Source organism: Diceros bicornis, chromosome 10 (assembly GCF_020826845.1).
Source record: "Diceros bicornis minor isolate mBicDic1 chromosome 10, mDicBic1.mat.cur, whole genome shotgun sequence".
Classification (NCBI taxonomy): Eukaryota; Metazoa; Chordata; class Mammalia; order Perissodactyla; family Rhinocerotidae; genus Diceros; species Diceros bicornis.
In genome coordinates, this window is record NC_080749.1 from 62138048 (window position 1) to 62164594 (window position 26547).

The following is a 26547-nucleotide window of genomic DNA, read 5'->3' on the forward strand; positions in this document are numbered from 1 at the left end:
TTTGTGTACTTTCTTTTATATGGTGTCTAATCAAATTGGGCTGCTTTTCTTTTTATTATTGATTTGTAGGAGTTCTTTATGCAATCTGGGAACAAGGCTTAGACAGATACTTGTAGTACAAACATTTTCTCTTAGTCTATGGCTTGCCTTTTCTTAGTCGTACCTTTGGAAGTGCAGAAGTTTTGAACTTCACTTTTGTCCACTTTACCAGTTTTTTCTTTTATAGGTAGAGCTTTATGTGTCTTCTCTAAGAAATGTTTGTCTACCCTCAAGATTAGAGAGATATTCTCCTCAGTTTTCCTCTAGAAACTTTATAATTTTAGGTTTTGTGTTAAGCCTGTGGTCAATCCTGAATTAATTTTTTTTTTTTTTTTTTTTTTTTTTTTTGTGAGGAGATCAGCCCTGTGCTAACCTCCGCCAATCCTCCTCTTTTTTTTTTTTTTGCTGAGGAAGACGGCCCTGGGCTAACATCTGTGCCCATCTTCCTCCACTTTATATGGGACGCCACCACAGCATGGCCTGCCAAGCGGTGCGTCGGTGCGCGCCCGGGATCCGAACCAGCGAACCCCAGGCCGCCGCAGCGGAGCGCGCGCACTTAACCGCTTGCGCCACCAGGCCGGCCCTCTGAATTAATTTTTATATATGTTATAGGTAGGGGACAAAGTTGTTTTTCTCATACATTTAATAAGTGTTGTTCCATTGTCATTTGTGGACTTGCCTTTCCCCAGTTAGCTGTTTTGGTGCTTTTGTAGAAAATCAAATGACCATCTAAGTATGGGACTTTTTCTGGAATCACTATACTATTTTATTGATCTATTTGCCCATCCCTATGTCAATAACACACTGCCTTGATTACTGTAGCTTTATACCAAGTTGTGTAATAAGGAAGTATAAGTTCTTCAACTTTCTTACTCTTTTTCAAAATTGCTTTGGCTATTTTAGATTCTTACATTTCCACGTAGATTTTAGGATCAGCTTTTCTTTAAACTTCTACAAAGAAGCCTGTCACAATTTTTGATAAGATTATGCTAAGTTTATAAATCAATTTTGGAAGAATTGACATCCTAGCAATATTGAATCTACTAACTTACTTTCATATTATCTACTAACATATTATATCTCTCCATTTATATAGGTCTTTAAAAATTTTCTCTCAATAATATTCTGTGGTTTTCAGTATTAAGGTTTTACATGCATTTAATTAAACATATTCCCAAATATTATATTATTTTTATGCTATTATAAATAATATTGTTTTTAAAATTTCACTTTTAAATTGTTTGCTGCTGGCATACAGAAATACAATTGATTCTACAACCCTGATAAACTCATTTATCAGTTCTAATAGCTTTTTACAAGATTCTTTACGATTTTCTATGGAGATGCTCATGTTTTTGCAAACGAAGATACTTTTATTTATTTTTATCCAATCTCTTCTTTGTTTTTTTATTACCTTATTGCACTGGCCAGAACATCAAATGCAATGTTGGATGGGAGTGGTAAGAGTAATATCCTGATCTCAGCACAAAAGTGTTCGATGCTTTACTGTAAAGTATTGTTAACCATAGACACCTTTTACCAGGTTGAGAGAGGTCTCCTACTTCTAGTTGGCTAAGTTTTTAAAATTAATATATTTTGAATTTTGTCAAATGCTTTTCTGCATCTATTGAGATGATAAGATGATATTATTCCCTTTTTTCCTCTTAATACGGTAAATTACCTTAAATGCTTTTTGAGTATTAAACCAACTCAGGTCGTGGTATGTATTCTTTTGCTACGTTGGATTTGCTAGTATTTTAAGGAATTTTCCATCTAGGTTCATGACAGATATGGGTGTGTAATTTTCTTTACTTGCAAACTCTCTGTCAGGTTTTGTCAGGGGTTATACTGACAATTTTCCCTCTTCCTCTGTGTCACGAAAGAATTTGTTTAAGACTGGCATTATTTCTTCCTGAAAAGTTTGGAAGAATTCGTCCTCTTTCAGTTGACTTGAGAATTGAGAATTGAAATGCGAATTAAGAATTGAAGCCATCTACGCCTGGAGTTTTCTTCATGGGAAGGGTTTAAAGTACAAATTCAATGTTTAAAAACAGGTGCATGGATATTCAGATTATAATTTTTTTCTTGGGTCTGTTTTGGTAATTTATATCTTTCAAAGAATTTGGTGATTTCATCTAAATTATCAAATTTATTGGCCTAAATTGTGCATAATATTCCTTATCCTTTTGCTATATATAGGATCCATAATGATATCACCTCTTTTATTGACAATTAGTGGCGTTTTTTTTTTCTCTTTTTGATCCTGCTGGTAAGTTTATTAGTTTTTTCAGAAAACCAGCTGTTGTCTTTGTTAATTTTTGGTATTGCTTGTCTTTGTTTTATTTCACTAATTTCTGCTTTTATATTTATTACCTCCTTCCATCAACTTATTTTGATTTAATTTTCTTAACTTCTCCTAGCTTATTAGAGTGGAAACATAGATAATTTATTTATACCTTTGTTCTTTTCTAATATAAGCATTTAAAGCTATAAAATTTCCTCTAAGCTTGCTTTAGCCACAGCCCACAAATTTTATGTTGTGTTTTCATGATCATTCAATTTAAAATATTTTAAAATTTCTTTTTAACCTGAGAAAAGTCATTTTACCTCTTCATGCTTCTGTTATTGCATCTCTAATATGACAATGTTGTTCTTAAAGATCTCGAGGTCTCTTTAGAGACACCATTTTTTGGTTAGTGATTGGTTGAACATATAAAAGTGTAATTTTTAATAGGCCATAGCATGTAGTTGGCCTTCAAGATTGGACAAATTTTAACAATTGGTCTTTTTTTAGGACAAAATGTATTAAAATATTTTTTCAAAACTATTTTTTAATATGAAAATATTTGAATTTGGAAGATGCTACTCAGTAACTTTCTCTGGGACTATGCAATGCTATTTCAAAGTGAAACCATACATCATATCCACTGACAATGGGAGACAGAAAGAAGAGTCATCCAAATATAGTAACATATTTCATCTTTGTATCTTCAGAATAGGTATAAAATCAATAATGAAACATTAAAAATAAAGAACACAGAGAAATCAAACCAACTGAAATTACAGAAATAAAAGATGAGCTTCTCTAAATGGGACTGTGGTATAACAAAGAACATATCTGATCTCTGTCCTTGGTTCCTGGCACAGAGCTTCAAAAACCCATGGAATTTACCTGAGTGATAAGGAGACTCTTTGTTATGCTAATTATGTGACTCACGGCAGACCCTCTACATAGCTTCACGATGGAAGCTGGTCACCAGAAAGACCAACCACATGATTAGAGGGTTGTAACTTGGGCCAGCCTGATCTCCTGAGAGGGGAGGGGTGCTGGAGGTTGAGTTCAATCACATGGCCAATGATTCAATCAGTCATGCCTATGTAACGAAACCCTCATAAATCTCTGGTCACCAAAGCTCAGTGGCACTTCCTGGTTGGTGAACACATTGATGTGCCAGGAAGGTGACACATCCTGAGTCTATGGGGAGAGAGCATGGAAGCTCTACGTCTGAGACCCTTCCAGACCTTGCCCTCTGCACTTCTTCATTTAGCTGTTCCTGAGTTGTATTCTTTAAAATAAAACTATAATTGTAAGTATAGCACTCTTCTGACTTCTTTGAGTCATTCTAGCAAATTATAAAACCTGGGAAGGGTCGTGGGAACCCCTGAATTTGTAACCAGTGATCAGAAGTGCTGGTGTCCTGGGTCCCCACTTGGGGCTGGCATCTGAAGTGGAGCCAGTCTTGTGGAAGACTGAGCCATTGACTTGTGGGATCTGATGCTAACACTGGGTGGTTAGCATCACAATTGTAATATCCCAGGTGGGAATGGGAACAGAGCAGGGACACTATAGAGAAAACAATGTATACTTGTGGTAGAGACCATTGGCCATTCCCCATATCCAGACTCACTTTTTCACATAACAATAGATTTTTTTAGTTAGGCATGTGTCCACCTAGCTAAAAACTATTTCTCAGCCTCCCTTGCAACTATGCATATATGATTAAGTTCTAACCAACAAGATGTATGCAGAAGTTTTATATAGCCTCCCCTTCTCCTTTTTATAATGAAAGCTATTTGCTATCTCTGCTCTAGCATTTTACGTCTTAACAGCAGATAACAACTCTAATTTGTTTCTCTCTTTCTTGAGAGTGGCGATCCAAGACTTGATTCTCTTTAAAACATGTATTTTACGATGTAGGATTATTTAATACATTTATCTGAAAGATTAATAAATTCTGCCTAAAGTCCCAAGAATGTGTTGTGACCAGTTGATAATAGTAACTCACAAGCCCTGGATTCTGTACAGAAAAAATGTATGTCAATATGCACAGTCACTGTTTCCAAAAACATCTGCACAAAGGGTAAAAGAAGCACCTGCAGGAAAAACTCCTCCATCAGGGCCATGGTCCACCGGTAGTGCAGCTGCCAGCACTTGGCTGGGTGGCTGATGTCTGCCGCATGGAGAATCAGGGACATGGTTTTGGCTCTGTCGATTCTGTCAAACCAAGGACATGCTCAAATTATCAGAACAAAGTAACCAATTACAGTTTTTTCTGAGTCCAAGCCCGTGGAACTTTAACACGACAAAAGAAAATAACCTACCCTTCAGGCTGCTGCAAACTGTTTCTTATATTTTTAATTTGCTGGAAGTGACCTGACATGTCTGTAGACAAAACCATTTCAATCACTAGGTTCCGAAGATCCCTGTGGAGTCATTAAAAAGAGAAACGTTTATTTGGCCCCTTATTGTTCTCAAGAGGAAGATTTCCTTAAATATCACTAATCACATTTTATTTTTCTTAATGGATATGAGCACATGAGCACAAAAGATGCTACTTTTTAAATGTAAAAGAACTCACAAAAGTTTGATGTTATTTCACCCTTTAACTCTTTTGGCTTTAGGAAGCTGCCAGGAGAGTGATCTGTGAATGATGCTGTTTACCATCTCCCCTTAAAGAACTGGATGCTCTCCCCTCCCACACTCACACCCCTCCCCTACTCATAATTCCTAGATATTGTTTTTCTATCTGAAAGGATCCTAACCAATTTTAAAGAAAAACTATTCTAAGTGCAGAATTTGCTGTTAATAAAACCACCACTATTTATTCAGGGTTTACTCAGTTCAGGCAGTGTTCTAAGTGCGTTTATATTAGAGGGTATTGTTATTTGCCACCGGAGGAGATTGAGTCAGTTGCCCAGTCCCACAGCTAGTTCACAGCAGAGACAAGATTCAACCCCAACCTCCCACTCCCAAAGCTGACACGTGGACCACTCCACTGTGCCGACCTTCCATCGTAAGAACCCCAGAAAAACCAAGACATTAAAGTAAGTGGAGATTCTCTGTTTAAGCTTTTGGGACCCTGATTCTACAAGTCCTAGACAGAGCTATTGGTACTATTGAAATTTTAACCAAGACGTTGTAAATACAGTGACCATATCACAAAGCCACTGCACGAATAACCCATTCTCACACTGAGCGGGAGATAAGTCACCCCAGCAAAGGCTCACATGCTCTACAATTCATTGCTTGCTCAGTGCAGATAGGTAGAAAAGTCACTTACACTGGAAATCAGATTTTGTGTTCATTCTGTGGCATGGCCAGTAGAGTAAGCTTAATTAAACATATGTGGTAAACTTGAATTATGATCTTGTGTCAAAGATATTTTACCTCAAGATGATCTGACTGAATGATATCTTTTTAAAACAACCACATTTTGGAGGTTCTTGCTGAAAATCATGGATGCTAAAAATTGGATTTTTACATGGGAGTCATGAGAAATAACACTCTGATTACTGTTCATGCTATTGGATAGCTTGCTTAGAATACTTTTAGCTAAATATTAAGGGAATGGAAGCTATTAAAGATAATTCATAAAACTATTCTCAATTACATTTTTTCTCTGAAATTATGAAGAGACCTATATTACAATAGCAACTGACCAAAATATTCACGTTAAGTAAGGAAAAACGAGACAAAAGTTCTATGAAATCTATAAAATTTAATAAATACATTGTGCTTTGCAGATGTGATCAGTAAATGCTAGATATTATCAATAATCGACTAATAATATATCAATAAACTAGGCAAAATAGTGCAAAGGGAAATGTTCCTTTATTCATGAATTTCTCTTGCCAAAATGTTTTAATTATTGCATTTATGGTTGCTAAAGTTACTTTAAGAAATAAACAGATATACAAACAGAAAGCCTACAAGTTTTTAAAAAGCTAGCCATATTTTAATTCTTGGTAAAACATTATGAAGTTTATACTAGCAAATAGATCTTTTGTAGCTTTTTGGAAACAGTATTGGATCTATTAAATTCTACAATCTACATGATGTTATAGTATTTGCCAAAACAATTCTATTAAAACATTCAATTAGGATAACTCTGAGAAGTTACTATACAGAAATTTACAAAATATTACAGGAATAAATTATTAGAATAAAATATTAAAGATTTTAAAGGACAAAATATAATAAGCAAAAAATCACACTGAAATAGCAACAGAATCAACTTTGAGAAGAAAAAAGGTTAATTCAAAGGAATAACAAAAAAAAATTAATATTATAAATGTTACCTCTGGGAATGAGAATCACTGATGAAGAAATAAATTAATACCCTAGGTGTAATCAGTCAATCTCTGGGACCTGAGGAAATACTTCCAAACTCGTATCCCTGTGTCTACCTTTGCCCTGCTATTCTCCACACAGCCCCGCAGTGGTCGATTTTAAATCCCTTTACAATTAGATCCTGGTCTTCCTAGTCTGGAAACCCTCTTGGACTATTGTCTCCTGCAGAATAAAATGAAAGGCCTGAACTGGATTCCCAAAACTAGTGCCTCCTTTCCCCCACCAGAGAGCTTTTGCTACAGTTGCAAAAGCGGCCTTGAAAAACCAGGAAGCTTGAATAACCATGGGAAATTAGGACTTGTTTTAAACCCTAAATTAACTTCTTATTTATTTATTTATGTATTTATTTATTTGTTTGTTTAAAGGCAGTTCTTGATCGTATGTTGCTTCTTTTTCTTTGAACATTTCTTTTTACCTTGATTTAAAGAAAAAAAAAATCTCATATTTGCATTTGAATGGGAATATTTTCAGGCCATTAACTGATTTTTAACAAGATCTTTGTTAAAGATCTTTTCTTTTTAGTCTAAGTAGGTCCCATAAAATATTAGGAACATATTTACACTAAAAAATTTCCATATTTATCTTAAATTCATGTTTAACTGGACATCTTTTATTTTTATTTGCTAAATCTGGCAACCCTATACTCAAATGACAGGGATGATGATGACCTAAGGATCAAGAAGAAAGGAAGAAAGGTTATGTGGAGTGTGGGGGTGCAGCTTGTTATTTTTCCCTACACGGCAACAAGCATCACCGTTCCATGTAATTTTTTTTTTAAGCAGACAGATGCCTTAGAGAGACATGGAAGATTTCCCTCTGTACCTGGGTCTTTTTAGTATATTACATTTATGTTTTTTCCTCAAATAGTGAATTCTTTGTTTTTTAAAAAAGCTAAACTTCACATATAGAAAAGTGACATATGAAGGAATCAGTTTGACACTAAAATTTTGAATTTATGTAAGAACACATATTGGTACATTTGAGCAGAGCTCCATTCCAGAGAGCACGTAATTGCGTATCTTAAGGTATTTGTTGTGTGGTGTGTGGTCTTACAGATTGGCTATGATGCATATAGATATTGAACTGGCCTGGAAATGGTTCTGCTCCATCTAACAGAGCCCGGCCCCCAAAGTCTAGGTACTAATCCTTCTCAGAGTTATCCAGTCAAGGGGAACTGAGTTTGTAATGTGAGTAAGGGATTGACTTTCATCTGTTTTCTTCATTTTAAAGCATATAATTTAACTTTTTCCTGAAATTAAATTTCCTCTAGGTTTCCTCTGAAACTCACCTCCAGTCATCTTTGGATAAATTGACCAAGACATTCATTTCTTCTTCTTGCATAAGTCGATAAGCTGCGCTCACATGGTGATTCTCAAGGACAGAGCGATCGTTATACAAAATGGCAACATCTGACCTAAGAATTAAAAACAAAGTGTCCAGTAGAGGAATTCCTTAGACTTCATGAATGTCTAATAAAAATACTAAAGTCACAAGGCATCTCATCAGTAAAAATCCTATAATTAAACACCTAAACTTTTGGAAGTACTTAGTTTTCTTTTTTTACAGTATGATAATTTTTTTTTAAATGGACTGTGTTTCTAGAGCAGTTTTATGTTCACAGAAGTATTGAGCAGAAGCCATATACCCCTTTGCTCCACACATGCACAGCTTCCCCCATTATCAACATCCCCTACCAGAGTGGTACATTTGTTACAATTGATGGATCTACATTGAACATCGTTATCAGAGTTCATAGTTTTCATTAGGATTCACTCTCGGTGGTGTACAGTCTATGAGTTAAGACAAATGTATAATGACATGTATCCACCATTATAGTATCATACAGAGTATTTTCATTCCCATAGAAATCTCTGCTCTGCCCATTCATCCCTCTCACCTCGTAAATCCCTGGTAACCACTGATCTTTTCATTGTCTCCAAAGTTTTGCCTTTTCTAGAATGTCATATAGTTGGAATCATACAATATGTAGCCTTTTCAGACTGGTTTCTTACACTTAGTAATATGCATACAAGGTTCTCCCATATCTCTTCATGGCTTGATAGCTCAATTCTTTTGAGCTCTGAATAATCCATTGTCGATGTATCACAGTTTATATATCCATTCACCTACTGAATGACATCTTGGCTGCTTCCAAGTTTTGGCCATTGTGAATAAAGCTATCAACATCAGCATGCAGGTTTTCATATGGACATATGTTTTCAACTTGTTTGGGTAAATACTAAGGAGTGTGATTGCTGGATCATATGGTAAGAGTATGTTTAGTTTTATAAGAAACCACCAAAATGTCTTCCAAAGTGTCTATACCATTTTGCATTCCCACCAGTGATGCATGTGTGTTCCTGTTGTTCCACAGCCTCTGTAGCATGTGGTATTGTCAGTGTTCCGGTTTTTGGCCATTTTCATAGATGTCTAGTGATATCCCATTGCTGTTTAATTTGCATTTGCCTGATGACATATAATGTTGAGCATCTTTTCATATGCTAATTTGCCATCTGTATAGCTTCTTTGGTGAGGTATCTGTTAAGGCCTGTTTTTCAATCAGGTTGTTTATTAACTTTCCTTTTTTTTTTTTTTGTGAGGAAGATCAGCCCTGAGCTAACATCCATGCCTATATTCCTCCACTCTATGTGGGATGCCGCCATAGTATGGCCTGACAAGCGGTGCTTCGGTGCGTGCCTGGGATCCCAACCAGGCGCCAACAGCGGAGCATGCGCACTTAACCGCTATGCCATGGGGCCAGCCCCATAATCAGGTTGTTTATTTTCTTATTTTATTGAATTTTAAGAGTCTTTGTATATTTTGCATGACAGTCTTTTTTCAGATGTATCTTTTGCAAATATTTTCTCCCACTCTTTAGCTGCTCTTCTAATTCTTTTGATGTTGCCTTTCACAGAGTATAAGTTTTTAATTTTAATGAAGTCCAGCTTATCAACTATTTTTTTCATGAATTGTGCCTGGTGCTGTATCTAAAAAGTCACTGCCACACCAAAGATATTCTAGGTTTTCTCCTATTTTATCTTCTAGGAGTTCTATAGTTTTGCACTTTACATTTAGGTCTATCATCAATTTGAGTTAATTTTTGTGAAGAGTTTAAAGTCTGTGTCTAGATTCATTTTTTTGCATGTAGATGTCCAGTTGTTCCAGCACCATTTGTTAAAAAGACTGTCTTTGCTCCATTGTATTGCCTTTGCTCCTTTGTCAAAGATCAGTTGACCATATTTATGTAAGTATATTTCTGTGCTCTCTATTCTATTCCCTTGGCCTATTGGTCTGTTCTTTTGCCAATACCACTTTGTCTTGATTACTGTAGCTTAATAGTAAGTCTTGAAGTTGGATAGTGTCAATTCTCCAACTTCATTCTTCAATATTGAGTTGGCTATTCTGGGTCTTTTACCTCTCTGTATAAACTTTAAATCCGTTTGTCAATATCCACAAAATAACTTGCTGGGAGTTTGATTGGGATTGCATTGAATCTATAGATTAAGTTGAGAAGAACTGACATCTTTACAATATTGAGTCTTCCTATTCATGAACATGGAATATCTCTCCATTTATTTAGTTATTCTTTGAATTCTTTCATCAGAGTTTTGTAGTTTTCCTCATATACATCTTATACATATTTTGTTAGATATATACCTAAGTATTTCAATATTTTTGATGCTAATGTAAATGATACTGTGATTTTTAATTTCAAATTCCACCTGTTCATTGCTGGTATATAGGAAAGTGACTGACTTTAAGTATAACCTTGTATCCTGCAAACCTGCTATAATTGCTTATTAGTTCTAGAAGTTTTTTGGTCCATTCTTTTGGATTTTCTACATAGACTATCAGGTCATCTGCAAACAAAGGCAGTTTTATGTCCTACTTCCCAATCTGTGTACCTTTTGTTTCCTTTTCTTGTCTTATTGCATTAGCTAGGATTTCCAGTATGATGTTGAAAAGCAGCAGTGAGAGGGGACATCCTTGCCTTGTGCCTGATCTTAGTGGAAAGTTTCAAGTTTCTCACTATTAAGTATGATGTCAGCTGTAGGTTTTTCATAGATATTGTTTATCAGGTTGAGGAAGTTCCCCTCTAGTCCTAATTTACTGAGCATTTTTATCATGAACGGGTGTTGGATTTTGTCAAATGCTTTTTCTGCATCTTGATATAATCATGTGATTTTTCTTTTTTAGCCTGTTGATATGATGGATTACCTTAATTGATTTTTGAATGTTGAACCTGGGGAGACATTCCACTTGGTCATGGTGCTTAATTTCCTTTTAATTCTTATAGTTTAAATGTGTTTATGCCTTTTTCTTTCAATTTGTAATCCAGATACCTATCAGATAATCTAGATATGCCAAAGAGAAAAAAATTACCTAACATCCTCATTCAATCAGTAATGAATCAATCCCTTTGTATCCATTCCAGATAGTTAATTACCACCACTAGTTCCTTGGACTAAAATTACTTTGGGTAGAGGGCACAGGGGATAACGAAAATCTCTTGGTCTATTTATGAATCTAGTTTTTTCTCCTTTATAATGTTGTGATTCAATTTGAATATTATAGGTCCTCTAGCATTAAATTAAATTGGGGAAACCATTTTTTAAACAAAACAAAATACATGTTTCACTACCAATTTATAACAGACATGGCATTTTAAAATGATGTATTCATCAAGGGAAGGTTTTTATTTCTGACCGATCTATATTTTCATATCATTTGATCATCAAATAAACTACTTCAAGTTGCATTGTTGAAGTTGGTATCCTAGCATAAAGTGTGAAATATTCCAAGCATTCTCAGATCTGCATAATGGAGTCATTGCCCCGTCTTCCTCTATCCTCTTAGGATGCCGGATCATTCTGCAAGTGTGGAATGGAAACAGAGCCACTATGTTCAATGTATTAAAATGGTGAACCCATCCACAGAAACTGGCAATTTGGAGGTACGTAACAAAAATAGCAAAAGGAAAGCCAAGTTGAAACATGTAGCACTTCCTCCAACACCCATGCTCCTCTCACATTTCCTTCCTCCCGGTAGACACATGCTCTGTCAGAACTAAAACTGCCTCGCTAAGACTTACCATTTCAGGCTTTTCAGTGGGCAGAGACCTAGTTATAACCTAGCACTGACCTTACCACTGAATTTTTACCAAAGAGTAGAAAGGACAAATAAAAGAAAGAACTAAAGAAATCTGGCTTTTGTTGCGAGCAATCTATTTGAGATCTGTATCTAATAGTTGGCCAGATAAGCCAAGCTTGATTTTTAACCTAACATAGGTTAGTTTAATGACCTATTAGGCAATAGAATAATTACTTCCTCTTTTGTTTCCAGCACGATCATAAAAGTGGGATGACTATGTAGATAACTGATAGCACATATCTCCAAAATAGATTTTCTTTTAATCTCAGCCATGGCCTAAAAATTCCTTAACCAATAATCATAGCTCAATACACAGAAAACTGAACTAGGAAAGCATACATGGAATCCTTGTTTGAGAGAGAATTAAATAGATCTTGCCCAAGTATCTCCAGAAGATCACTGAGATCATAAGAAAAACTGTGATTTGCAAATCACATGTCATTTGTATCATATGACCTCAAATCTAGCCATGGCAGTTTTGTCAGAGTTATTACATGATATGGCTCCAAGTATCACTGTTTCTTCCTTTCAGCAACAAGCAAAGACGTGTTTTTGAACCAGATTTAATTGTAGCAAAGTATGTACAATTTTGTCTCATAAATCCAATAAGATGCTGAGAATACAGCACGGTCTTAATGTATGAGATAGTCTTTGACTGCTAAGAAAAGAATAAAACTCTAAGCAACATCCAGTGTCCATGGTAACGTAGCTCGGCATTTTCTCTTCACAAAGAAGAAATTATTTCTGTTTATTTATACTTTCAAGGATTTCATGAATTATAATGTCTGTATTGAACTCAAACCTAGACTTGTACTATGTTCTAAATTATTTTTCAGTCATTTTGCATTATCCAGTAAATAGGTTTTCATATTAGAAAAGCACTCTAAATCCAAGTAACAATGAATAATATAAAATACAATAAAATTATTGATATCAGTGACATAAGACCTTATTTCTCCTTGGACAAAATGTGAAGCCAATAGTGAGAATTTGAACAAGCACATTATATTGTTGCATGTGTGGTCATTACAACGTTTTTGTTCATAGAATTTTCAAGTTCTTGTAGAAATAATCCATTAAATAATTGATCCTGATAGACAATTTATAAGAAGATAAGTAAAATACTAGGCCTTTTTTTCCACTTTTTATACAGTTTTTTAGTATAAAATTGGAAAAAATGTATTCTTCTTTCTTCTCCTCCCTCTCCTCCTTCCCCTCCTCCTTCTACGCCTCTTCCTTCTTCTCCTACTTTTTCTCTTCCTCCTCTTCCTTCTTCTTCTCCATCTCTTTCTCCTTCTCTGTAGTCCAAAGTATAAGTAAATTGGGACTCTTCCTCCAGTTGTAATTGAATGGTAAAAGGAGAAAGCTAGAAGTCATGATCTAACACTGCTGCTAGAGAAGGCTAGTCCATTGCCTTCACTTTTCAAAGCAGTAGGAGCAAGAAGTGTTCACTGGTAACAAATCACTTGCTCCCTTCTCCAACTCCTAAAACTGCTATCCTATACGGGGCCCAGCTCAGTAATAAGCTGTCGTCAATTAAAATCTCACTCATTATGGATTCGGTGAATGTAGAAGAGCCTTCAATAAGCAGAAATGATCTGCATGGTCTACCTTTCCTTTGATGTGTGATACAAATAAAAACAAAACAACTCCCCATACTCTGAAAATTTGTAGGCTGTAACATCCCTGCCACACAACCAGACTTCAAGGTCTACCTTTTCTCTTCATGCTCTGTCAATCTGGGGTACTCTGGGGATAGACAGAATGCCTTTCCCAATATTTCATTGTTTGAATTTCAACTCTTCATCTATCTCCATCAAGGGGCTATCATTTCTAAAGCCATTCCATCTCAGTGTATAAAAGTTGGAAATATCATGCATCTGTCTCTGGCCATGGAAGCAGTGTTAAGTAGACTGAATTGAGAGTGTCTCCCTCTTCTCAGGTTCTCAATCCTGCCACTGCCATTGGCAGACTATGTGCATATAAATAGGTTATTTCACCTCTCCTGATCTTTGTTTTCTCTTCTTAGACTGTGAGGCTTAGACCAGATGATCCATGATGTGGGTCTCAGTCATTTGGGGATCCCTTGAAGCTCTAAAATATCTAATATTTTAATAAAATGTTTCTCTGCTCCCCATATCAAAACAATAACTTCCTATAGCTGGAAAATCAGTTGTTATAAATATTGTTACTAAAAACAAATGAACAGACCACACAAAAACCTGCATATGAGCCTTTATAGTAGCTTTACTCATAGTGGCCAAAACTTGGAAGCAACAAAGATATCTTTCAATAAGTGAATAAGTAAACAAACTGGTACATCCATACAATGGAATATTATTCTTCAGTGAAAAAAAGTGAGCTATCAAACCTTAAAAAGACATAGAGGAACCTTAAATGTATATTACTAAGTGAAAGAATCCAGTCTGAAAAGGCTTCATATTGTATGATTTCAACCATATGACATTTTGGAAAAGCAAAACTATAGAGACATTAACAAGATCAGTGGTTGTCACAAGTAAAGAGGGAGGGAGAGAGGAATGGAAAGGTGAAGCACAGGGAACTTTTAGAGTAGTGAAACTATTGTGTATGATATCATAATGGTGGATACATGGCATTATGCATTTGTAAAACCCATACAATGTATAACACAGAGACCAAATCCTAATGTACAAACTACAGACTTTAGTTAATAATAGGGTATCAATATTGGTTCATCAGTCATAACAAATGTACCACTCTGATGCGAAATGTTAACAAGGGAAACTGTGTGGTGGGGGGAGGGAATATATGGGAACTGTATACTTTCTGTTCAGTTTTTCTGTAAATCTAAACCTGCTCTAAGAAATAAAGTCTATTAATTTAAAAAGTGAATAAAAAATAACTAAGTTTAAATTTCCCTCAACAAGAATAAAGATTTCTACAATAGTTCCAGACAGACATCAGTCTCTCAACTTACATCTCCATCTTAAGTATCTCTGACTAGTGAAAGACTTATAGGAATTTCAGGATCCTATGCATATTAAAAAGAGTTGGATCCTGATGAGTCCTAGACCAAATTCTGCTTCCCAGGCACTGAGATCTCTGTACAACCAAAAACATCTTAGAGTACCTTCCTGTTATGAACTGAACTGTGTTCCCCCAAAATTTATATGTTGAAGTTCTAACCCCTATTACCTTAGAATGTGGCTATATTTAGAAATAAGGCCTTTAAAGAGGTAATTAAGATTAAATGAGGTCATAAGGGTGAGGCCCTAATGCAATATGACTGATGTCCTTACAAGAAGAGAAAGAGACACCAGGGACGCTCACACACAGAGGAAAGGCCATGTGAGGACCCAGGAAGACGGCAGCCATCTGCAAGCCAAGAAGAGAGGCCTCAGAAGAAACCAAATCTGCTGGCACTTTGATCTTAGACTTCTAGTCTCTAGAACTGTGAGAAAATTTCTATTTAAACCACCAATTTGTAGTGTTTTGTGAAGACAGCCCTAGTAGACTAATACACCCCCACTCTGGTGTTTTGATTATAATAATTGCCGTTATCACCATCTGGTGATATCATAATTTAGTGATTAAATGATTCTAATAATTGTGATTATCATATCTGGTGATTAAAAAATTTCATATTCCAATTATTTTAAATTTAACACTCCATACTAACCTGGAAATAAGATTTCTTTGATTTAGATCTTTTTCTCAGAAGTGCTATTTTATTACTTTCAAATACATAATGATACCAAATTGATGCCTTAAACAATATGTTGCAAGATTTTTCTCAGTGAGTAAATGTCTGACTTGTGATAGTTCAGAGTGTAAGTTCTGGGCAGAGAGAAATTATCTTACACATTTTTATGTTCTTTAAATAGCTAAATATGCCACCAAATATATACAAGTTTCCTGATAAACAATACTTGATTGATGTGTTTGCATGTTAAGGAATTTTCCTAAAATCCACTAAATCTACTCTTATTAGACATCTTCATTATTATTTTTAATTCCTCCTAAAAACAACTAATATGCAGGAAAATAAATTTCAAGTTTTAACTTGGAAAAGTTAATACTTTCTCTAACTTACCTTGTCTGAATATGAAAGTTGTTTGTGGTTCCCGTATGCTCGTAATCATGAATGGCAGCGGCAAAGACCGTTGCTAAAATTTCCAGTTCAGTGAGCCAGTGCTGGTAAATTAAAAAAAGATTCCATCATATTAGAAAGCAGAGGGCTTGTTGTCTTTCTACAAAAAAGATTTTCAGTGCACCCAACATAAGTAATCATATAAAATTGTTTTTACTGATTTTAAATAATTTTTTCTTCCTATTTCGCTTCCATTAATTGTGCTTAATGGATGCTTAACGAGGTCAATGATTGTTTCACGGGTTGTAAGTTTAAAGTCCAGACATTATAATTTTCCTTGCTAACTGGAAAAGGAGTAATTTTCTATTATGTAAAAGGTAACCCTGACTGGATTTTAAACTCACAGCCTTACCAATTTGAGTTCTCATGAAATCACTCAGAGTTTAGTGATTTTTAACATATAGTTTATACATCATTAAAATTTCTTTTAGCTTAACTTTTGTAAAAGACCCTACTATGAGAAAATTCTCCATCTAAGAGTTGAAAATATTCACTTTGCTCATTAGAGAAACCGAATTATTATTTTTTTTTTGTGAGGAAGATCAGCCCTGAGCTAACATCTGATGCCAATCTTCCTCTTTTCTCTGAGGAACACTGGCCCTGAGCTAACATCCGTGCCTGTCTTCCTCTACTTTATATGGGACGCCACCACAGCATGGCTCAACAAGCAGTGCGTCGGTGTGTGCCTAGGATCCGAACCAGCGAACCCCGGGCTGCCGCAGCTGAGCTCGAGCACTTAACCGCTTGCGCCAGTGGGCCGGCCCCCGCGAATTAGTTTTTATATTTAAAGATTTAGACGTTTCTAAGATTTACCAAATTTGCTATTCATAACACATGTATTCTATGTGCAATTAAACTTAATAACAGTGAAAGAACAAATGGTTTCACATAAAATCCAGGCCACCTGCTTCATATACATTGATCTTTTTTGTTATCAATGGGATGGCTTAACAAAATTTCTCTACTATTATTAGGTAATTCAATAGTTGATTCATCACTCACATTTTGCATAACACTTTTACTACACTGTCCAATATGATAATCACATGTGACTATTTAAATTAAAAATAAATAAAATTAAGTTCACTTTCCCAGTCACAGTAACCACATTTCAACTACCTGATAGTCACATGTCGCAAGTGGTTACCATATAGAATAGTGCAGATACAAACCATTTCCATCATCACAGAAAGTTCTTTTGGGCAGTGCTACAAGTAGGTAGTATTGGATGATAAGAATGGAGGATCCAAAATCATATGGAGCTTATTCACAGTGGTTTTATTCCATACACTTGAAACAATTAAAGACCTTGCACAAAGCAACAAGAAAATATAAGGTAAACTACATGCATACTTGATAAAAAGTCACAGAATAAAGGTGCAATAGAAGGGCAGAGAGAGAGGATGTCTATTTGGTGGCAGTGGATCTTGGAAGAAGGATGGACAAAGATTGGTAGCTAAATGTAAGATTGGGAACAGAGAGATTCTAAACAGAAAGAACAAATGTAGAATGATACTATAGAGGCCTGTATGGAAATTGAATTGCCAATAGTACAATCGTGTTGGAAAGTCAAGTGAAGTGGGGTTGAAAAGAGAGTGTAGAGTACGGGAAAGAGTTGATAGACTACTTTGATTAGAACTGATGAATTTGGATTTTGTATAAAAGGCAAGAGGGAGCCATTGTAGGTCCATGAGTCAAAAAAAGAAGGAGGTGACAACTGTTGAGTCTCATAGTTGCCAAAGGCATCGTCTTATTAATCTTTGCTCCTTTCACATAACCTATCATGGTATTTGGCACATAGTAGGAACTTAATATTTCTCTGTTAAATTGAATTTCACCAGTTTTGCATTAGGAGGAGCTTTGGGAAGTAGTGGGAAGAGACTGCGGAATCAGGCAACCCTGGTTTTAAATCTTTGTTCATCCTCAAGCAAATAAGTTATTTACCCTCTCAGCCACAGTTCCCATGAAAATAGAATTAGTGATCATTCCCCTGTGGATTTTAAAAGAAGTTTAAAGCTAATGTATGCACTGTGCCTATCACAAGTATTGTCATATAATAAATAGAGAATCATGGCATTTTACTGGACTTATTACCTTAAATACATTGATTAAGGCATTGAATCTGGAAAATAATAGTGAGCTAACATATCTTTAGAGATTGCAATTCAAGAATAAATGCCTCACAGTTGGATTAGAAGCAGAAATCTTTTTCAGAACCAAAGCGAGTTGATATAACAAGCTTTCCTGTGTTTATAGGTGCATTTAATTGTGAATCATTAAAAGGAAGAAAATGACCTTATTAAAACCCTTTTAATAAGTGGGACGGAGCCTCCAATGTCCCCGGTGAGACTCCATGAAATGAATGGCAATCGAAGTTAAACCAGTTTTTGTACCCTCAGAAACCCATTGTTTTGTTAAAAAAAAATTGTTCCTAGAAAAAAAAGCACCCATTTTCTTAAGTATTTCCTGTTGGTTATATCTAAGATTTACAGATTTAACTGATTTTTAAAAATGCAATGTTCAATATCTACCACAATAATACAGAATATAAAGCTCCAATTGTAGAAAAAATTAAATTATGAAATCAGAGATGGATTTTAACTACAGATTGTCTTGTAAGTATTTAAAATTATCTTTCTAGCTATCAAAATTGATTATATATGTTTCCTGTTTTTAATTTCATTAATCTCTGCCTCCCATATTGTACCTCCTCCATGAATCCCTCTTATTTACTGCCACACTATAATCTTAATTATTAAGTTTACATTATAAAGTAGTTTAGGAAGAGAGAAACAATGAACTTTTACACTTAATTGAAAAATACATCTATTTTATATTAAAGTAGAATTTTAGGCTGATCTTTTCGCTCTTTATTTGCTGATTCATTGTATGCTGGTGTCCAATGAGAATTCTAACTCAGAAAATGGATGCTTAAATTCATACGTTTTGTAAATGATTCATGAGGACAAGCCAGAGGGAATGAGGCTGAATCATACCACTCTTCCCAACTAGAACAGTGGTCCGTACATAACCTAGGTTCTTCTGATTCCTAATGGGCAGAAATAAAGGGTTAAAATGATGACTCATGAGCAATGCAGACACTGCGCTTCATCCACACTGCAGGTTGCATTTTGCCTAGAGAAACGCTCATGTACATTTGCTCTAAAATGGGAAGTCCTCAAATTATATCATAGGGAGGTGTTGACTGCCATTAATAGCATGTACAATAATGATGGAAAGAAAGGAGAAGGAACTAACATTAACTAGACATTTTAGTTAGATGGTCTCATTTAATTTTTTTAACCACCTTATTTATCATTTTCTAGGTAAATATTTTTATCTTTATTTGGCAGACAACAAAGCTGAGTCCTGAAGAAGTGAATCAACCTGCCAAAGGTCACATAGCTCTCAAGTGGTAGAGCAGGAATTCACCCCAAAATCTATCTGATTCCAAAGTTTCTGTTCCTTCCACAGATCACAATATTCCTTCTATGGATGACAATAGCATTCATTAATCAAAGGAACACATTAGTCTTAGGTTTCAAAAGCAGGATTTCTAGATAATTTAACTGGATATATTGATGGGTAGAAGCTAATAGAGCTTCGATTTAAGACATAATGTAATTTTCATATCTGAATTATTCAGTGTTTGTGTATGTTTGTGCGATAGAGAAAGTATATCTGTGTTTGTATAGGGCTGGGAGAATTTTAGGTCAGAAAATCTCATTGGCCTATTGGTTCCTGGTGTGTCTAAAGAGCATAATTAACAAATCTTTTAGCCTAAATTATAGCGTTGTACCCTTTTTTCCTCTATCTCTTTGAATAGGCTGAGGTAGTTTGCTATAATTTACCCAGTATAGAAAGAAAGTATATTATAATAATATTAATACATAATACACATAAGTTAATATAATATAATACCTTCATAATAATTTTTATTGACATTAGGGTATGTGCTAATAGCTACTATGTCTCAGGAACTAGGTTAGGTACTTTACATATATGACATCATCGACTCCTCACTGTTGTACTACAAGGTATTTGGTATCACTAACCACATTGTAGTGACAAGGGAACCAAGGTAGAGAGTGACTGAGCTAGAAATTGGGGAAGTAGGGTTTCAAACCTACGTGTGATTGCCTTGAAGGCCCACTTTCCACTCTGCCAAACAGTGTTGTATGGGAAGCTATTTACAAGAACAGAACGTCTACATAGTTTGTAAAATAGAGACATAGTGGCAAATTTTCTGTAGATTGATTGGAGAAAAATTGAGTCATTCTAGAGTGTGGGAGGCTATTTCTGGGTGTAGTCAGTGGACTACAAGTTCCAAAGGAAATAGACTTCAAGCCATCTCTCTTCTACTCTTAGATTAGAGAGAACACAGTGCCAGGAGCCCTCAAATGCAAATGTTCCCTTGCCAAGGCCCTTGGATCATTTCATATCCAAGGAGACATTTGGAGGTGGCTTGGCAGCACTCAGTGAAGCATTTGCTCTTTAGCAAATGGATTGAGCTACCACACACCATTGTCACTGTGGCACAGGACTACAAGTTAATTAAGTGACAAAAGAGAGAGAGGGAGACAGAGAGTGTACAGCATCAACTCTCCCCTGCACTGCCTACTCCCAGGCCTGAAGGTGTTCCCTATGACATTAAAAAACTAAAGGACAATGGCTTCATTACAATGGCAATGGTTCTCTGAACATTTTGCAGGTGACAGGCTGCATTAGTCACCTGACAGTGTTGGGTTGTTCCTGTAGTGCTCCATAAATGTCACACTGATAAGACCATCCTGACACAGCAGGGCATCAACTAAAACGCTAAAGTAAGTGACCCAGCCTTCTCTATATCAAATCTGAGGGGTTTCAGCTAAATGAGTATTTCTATAATGCTTTGTATGGTTCAAAGAACCAACACATTCATATACATGAAAATTAATACTCACCTACCACCACTTGTTCATCTAAAGAAAAGCTTGTTAAAAGAGCTTTCCAAAAACTGTCAAGCTGGCAGTGTAACCCAGTTTTGACAAAATAGTCCATTAATTTGTAAATTCATTTTGCCTTTCCTTTCACCATCTATCATAAAATTTCTCATTACTCCTTTTAGTTTAAATGTATTTTCCTGATCCCAGACAACACTCACAGTCTCCCACTAGACTATTTTTGTAATAGCCAAACTAAGGAGTGAGTAAAGAGCCCACTGATACATTTTCCCCCAAAGGATGAGTCAAATTGGAAACAAGTTTCCAAACCAAACCTGCTAAAGTAGAGTGAAGCTATATTTACAATTAGTAAGTCATGGTCCTTTCAAAACGTAACTATGTGATCTTTATTAACAACTTCAACTTTCTAGGGGTCACGCCAGGCTGGGCCAGATCTCCTCCCTCTTCCAGAGAAATTGAAATGGCTTGTTATATCCTGGAACAAATCTTCCTTGCAAATCTGAGGGTAAAGTCACACTGTGGATTTGAATTTCTCTCTTTACTCACTAATACAGCATCCCTCATCTCTTCAATGTCACCTTCAGAACAGAGGTTCTGAAGCTGAAATAGGAGACTTTTATTTGTCTCCCTTTACATTTGCGGCAAAAAAAAAAAAAAAGTACTTGAGCAGAAAAGTATATTAAAATAATGAAATTCTGGTTACCTCCCAGCTTGAAATGGCATATATCTCTCATTGCACTTCATAATTAAAGTGGATATTTTATTATACTGAAGTAGGCATTACTTTTCCATTCCATCTTGTTCTGAGGAAACTTAATCAGTTCAGTTTCCATTCCAGAGTAACACTTAAATATTTCATTTTTCAGTTAACTTTTTCAAAGCTACCGAATTCAGGAAAGAAGAAATGCCAAACACTTGAAATGAAAATCACCTCACTAGCAGATTCAAGAGCAAGGCTTTACAAAGGAAAAAGCAGGCAGCTCTAACCAGGAAGATGTTGAAGCAACTTTTTAAGTGTAACAGCATTTGCGGCTGTCAGGAGACACTGTTTTCCACACTAATTGCCATGTGTATCAAACCAAGCGAAAGCAAAGAGTTCAAGAAACAGCTGTAACAATAAAGCCTCATTAAACCAAAAGAGCTTGAAAAGAATTTCTGTGTGTGTGTGTATGTGCACACATGCTAGAAAGAGAAATGAGTTTAAAGAATGTTCCATATACTACTTTTAAAAAGCTTACAGTATTTTACTTTTTTATTCTTTTATTTGTTTATTTTTTTGTGAGGAAGATCAGCCCTGAGCTAACATCTGTTGCCAATCCTCCTCTTTTTGCTGAGGAAGACTGGCCCTGGGCTAACATCCGTGCCCATCTTACTCCACTTTATATAGGAGGCCGCCACAGCATGGCTTGACAAGCGGTGCGTTGGTGCACGCCCCAGATCCGAACCCTGGGCCGCCGCAGCAGAGCGTGCGCACTTAACCGCTACGCCACTAGGTTGGCCCCCGCTCACAACATTTTAAAGTTATATCTTTGAATGTTTGAGTTGCTACTTGTTATTGGTAACCTCTACTTCCTTCCTTTACATGTCAAGTCAGACTCTTGGAATGAATGGTGAGTAAACTTCAACCAAAGACCAAGCCCAGCCATGACTGCATTTGATCTAGTCCAATGGGCACACTTACACCTTGTCAGTGATGCCCACACGTACACCTTAAAACAGGAAAACACAAGGTATGAGGTTAACAACACACAGTTCAGCCTTCTAAAAGGTCACAAGAGGGTCATGCCACTGCATTGGTGAAGGTTTTTGAGATTTCTGCCTCCCTCCCAAATAGAACTTAACTCCTATTATTATATTACTTTGTAATCTTGTCATAGAATGCATATTTCTATTGAATTGGTGATGAGATTCTAAGAAAATCCTTTATTAAAAGCCTTGCTGAGCTCCCAGCCATTAGCTATTGTCAATGCCAGCCATATGCGTGAACCATTGTGGATGTCTTGCCCAGTGATGTCCTCAGATGTCTTCAGCTGTAGTTGCTAGCTGATCGAAATCACATGAGAGACCCCAGGTGAGAACTTTCTAGTTGGGACATTTCTAACCACAGACTCTTGAGAGATATTAATAAATTATTGTTTTAAGCCACTAAGTTTTGGAGTAGTCTGCTTTGCAGCAACAGATAATTGGAACATGGGGCAGGAGTGGGATCTGAGTCCAAAGCTTAATGGATCTGCAACATTTTGGAGGCAAAGAAAGACGGAGAAGAGGAACAGATAATTTCTTCAATCATCATATGAGACACTATCAGATGAATCAAAGCAAATAGATGTTATATGTAGCAAACAACTATAGTTTCTTGGGCAAAAACGAAATAATGATGAAAATTTTCTGTATGCAATAAACTTGGAGAATCATGTACCTGTTAAAAGTTTTCAAGATCTTCAGGATAACTTACTGTGGCCCTAAGGGCTTTGCTTAGGACCAGGTTAGGAATACAGTCTCTGGTGTAGAAAGATGAGGTATTAAGAATCTCTGGGCTCCAAAGAGTACTAGCTACATAGATCTGAGTGCCAATGACCCTTGCCTGTAGAAAAGGGTGGCTTCTGAAATCTAAACAGGTCAGCAATGCGTATTATGTGGTTTGGTGAAACATTCTACTGACATGTACTTTATGGCACTGCTTCAGCCTAGGTTGACACACGAGGAATCAAGAAGGTACTAAGATTTGGGGATCTCACATGGCTTACCCCCATTTGAACCCACTTCAGTTTGGAACCTTCAGAAGGAAGAGCTGCTCCTCCCTTTTCAGCTTTTGGGAGTCATTCTAAGCTCTGAGACGTTACAAACATTCCAGGCAGTCTCAGAGTTCCTATCATCCACTCATTGTTGTCCCAGGATTTGCACTGCTGAATTATTTATTTACTTAAGCAGTGATTCATTCAGATGCAAAGAAGAGAAAGGAGAATTTGGAAAAATTCACGTGAATAATTTCCAAAATCCCTATTAGGATTAGATTGTGATTAGCAACACAAGAAAAACAGAAAAAGCTACTGAGTTCACCTTGGAAGAACATGATGATATGAGGGAGGAGCACTATAACTTTTATCCCAAAGACTTTTTCTCTAGGTCACTTTTTTTTTTTTTTTTTTGGTTGATTCCTATGGGAAAAGGAATTTACAAGAAAAAGGTTCTATAGTCCAAATTTTGGAAAATTTGCAGTATATTTTCATTTGCCTCTGGGAATCTTTTTTTCCAGAGATAAAATACTTTTTGAAAAATGTGTATTATGAATAACTCATCAGCCCTCAAAAATCCAAGCATTATTACTACTTGTAATACTTCTATGGCGTTAAAGAGACAATGGAAACTTAGGAGAATGGAATTTGATGTTCCAAACTAACAAACTTCAGTTACAAAGACTTTCTTACCATGATACCTGTATGAAGCATTATGTAATGCACAGTTTGAGTGACGTCAGCTGCGTGAATCAAATTGTGATAAGGATTTTTGTACTTGCTGTAACCAACTTCTAAAGCTTCTGCAAAGGAAATTAGGCAAGAAACAGGAATCTGCAAAAAGTAATAATTAGGATTATATTGTGACCAAACGAGTAGCACTAAATCAACATGAGCAAACAATGCTGGGAAGGGGACACAACAGTGAGTCAGATGTGGGCAGTAGTTTCTTGAAGTTAAATGTGGACAGTTCTGAAAAACTACTTCATTAACCTGTTACCTTTCAATTCTGAGAAAGATTTTAACCCCCAAGTGTCTAACTAAGATAGATGAAATAACAGTCTTACCCATATTGTCATCATTAAATGTTTATATCTTCCAGAGTCAAGTCAGAAGGCTGGTTCTTAAAAGGGTAAAATTTCCCAATTACAATTGGAGAAGTCTCGTTTTTCTGTCCATAATACAAGGGGTCAAAATAAATGACCTCCCAGTACCTTCTAGCTCTAAAAATGCCATGATTGCACAGGTAATGATGAAAGGTACAGGCTGCAGAGTGCTCAGAAATCTGGACCAAATCTGTTGCTTAGATGGCTCTAAATGAAGTTAATTAGAAGCCCTTTCATTTCAGTTTAAGAAAAGCTGCCAATAAAGGTTCATTCTGTGTTTTAGGAACACAGAAGATCATATTTCTTTAAAACACAGCTTTCAATCTCTGCATGACTGTTCTAGAAGTAATTTAGGGGGATGTTTGTATCTTGTTGGAATGAGGCTATAATGGCCTCATGATATCCAAGTGGATATATAGCCATGTCAGCAAGCTGCGGAGAGTGGCTATATCACGTGGTGAACTCATCCCCCTTGTTCTGTGACCTGCCAACTAGAAACATTATAAAATGCATTGATTAATGACTTGTTCCACATTTGCATTCTTATTCAGATAGCTAATTCTAAGAGCATTTCACTTTTGTTCCACATTTCTGACCTTGAAACGGTTGATAAGATCGTATCTGGTAAACAGTTCATAAATCATAAACTTCAGACTGTGTTCTCCACTTGCTTCATTTAAGGCGAATACATCAAAAGACCATTTATCAACATCCTATAGAAGAAAAAAGTAGATACTTTAGTAGCAATATCATATAGTTCTGTTTCTCTCTATGAAAAATTCTTGAAAAGATTAGGCATAGTACATCCAGCAGGCCAGATTTCAATTCAGCACTCAAACTACATTTTTACCAGCATCTGATATGACAAGGCCACTTAGTATCCATGGGTCTACAAAAATGAGGCCATAATGTGTAATGTAGTGGAAAGATCTTCCCCTTAATCCCAGGGTGGTCAAAATTGATGTAATAAACCTGATAACACTATAATACTGCCCTTAGCCTTAATCTCTCTCCAAATTCATGCCATAAATCATTTTCCCAGAGTGGGCCTCATTTTAAGGTAGAATTACACCTCATTTTAAGGGGTGTGATGTCAATTGTCATAGAGGAAGGGTAGCTCCAATTTCTCTTTCCCACTCACCCACCTTCTCCATTGCTTGAAATTCCACCACAACAGTTAGTAATTTGGTTTAAAGTTTTGATTTTTTTGTGTGTGTGTGTGAGGAAGATCAACCCTGAGCTAACATCCGATGCCAATCCTCCTCTTTTTTGCTGAGGAAGATTGGCCCTGGACTAACACCTGTGCCCATCTTCCTCTACTTTATATGGGACGCCACCACAGCATGGCTTGACAAGCGGTGCATGTATGCATGCCCGGAATCCGAACCTGTGAACCCCGGGGCCACCGAAGCGGATCGCGTGCAATTAACTGCTGCGCCACCGGGCTGGCCCATAAAGTTTTGATATTTTATGTCTTCTTTTAAGTTGCAAATGCCCTAGAGAGATAGAGTATATACTACCTTACTACTCACTCTAACCTCGGTGGAGTCATTTATACTTTCCTCCAAGGACAGATGGTAAGGAAATGAAGTGGTCTTTTGACTGAAGAGGAGGAGAGAATTTTGGCATTTCAGGCAATATGCTAGGGAAGTGGTCAGGCCTTTGGGAAACAGCTACCCTTGGAATGTATCCCTGACAGTGGGAGAGAGGGTAGTGAGCAGGTATGCCAGTCCAGCTGCCTCATGATTTTGCTTAAGGTAATTCCAAGGCGAGAACTTGCAGGGGAGTCCATGAAATGGACTTGCAGCAA

At 36.3% G+C, this 26547-nt stretch overlaps 1 protein-coding gene across 2 annotated transcripts in view; it reads right to left on the reverse strand.

The window, feature by feature from the left end:
* PDE1A (phosphodiesterase 1A) overlaps positions 1–26547 on the reverse strand; it is a 330610-nt gene that overhangs the window by 45791 nt on the left and 258272 nt on the right. The window contains exons 6-11 of one of the 2 annotated variants that reach the window (XM_058549370.1): positions 25334–25450; positions 24325–24465; positions 15897–15997; positions 7959–8084; positions 4642–4743; positions 4414–4534 (exon numbers count right to left, since the gene is read on the reverse strand). In XM_058549370.1, coding sequence (XP_058405353.1) covers positions 4414–4534; positions 4642–4743; positions 7959–8084; positions 15897–15997; positions 24325–24465; positions 25334–25450 — 708 coding nt within the window. Of the gene's footprint in view, positions 1–4278; positions 4535–4641; positions 4744–7958; positions 8085–15896; positions 15998–24324; positions 24466–25333; positions 25451–26547 lie in introns of those variants that run through there. The other variant, XM_058549371.1, reaches the window with a different exon arrangement.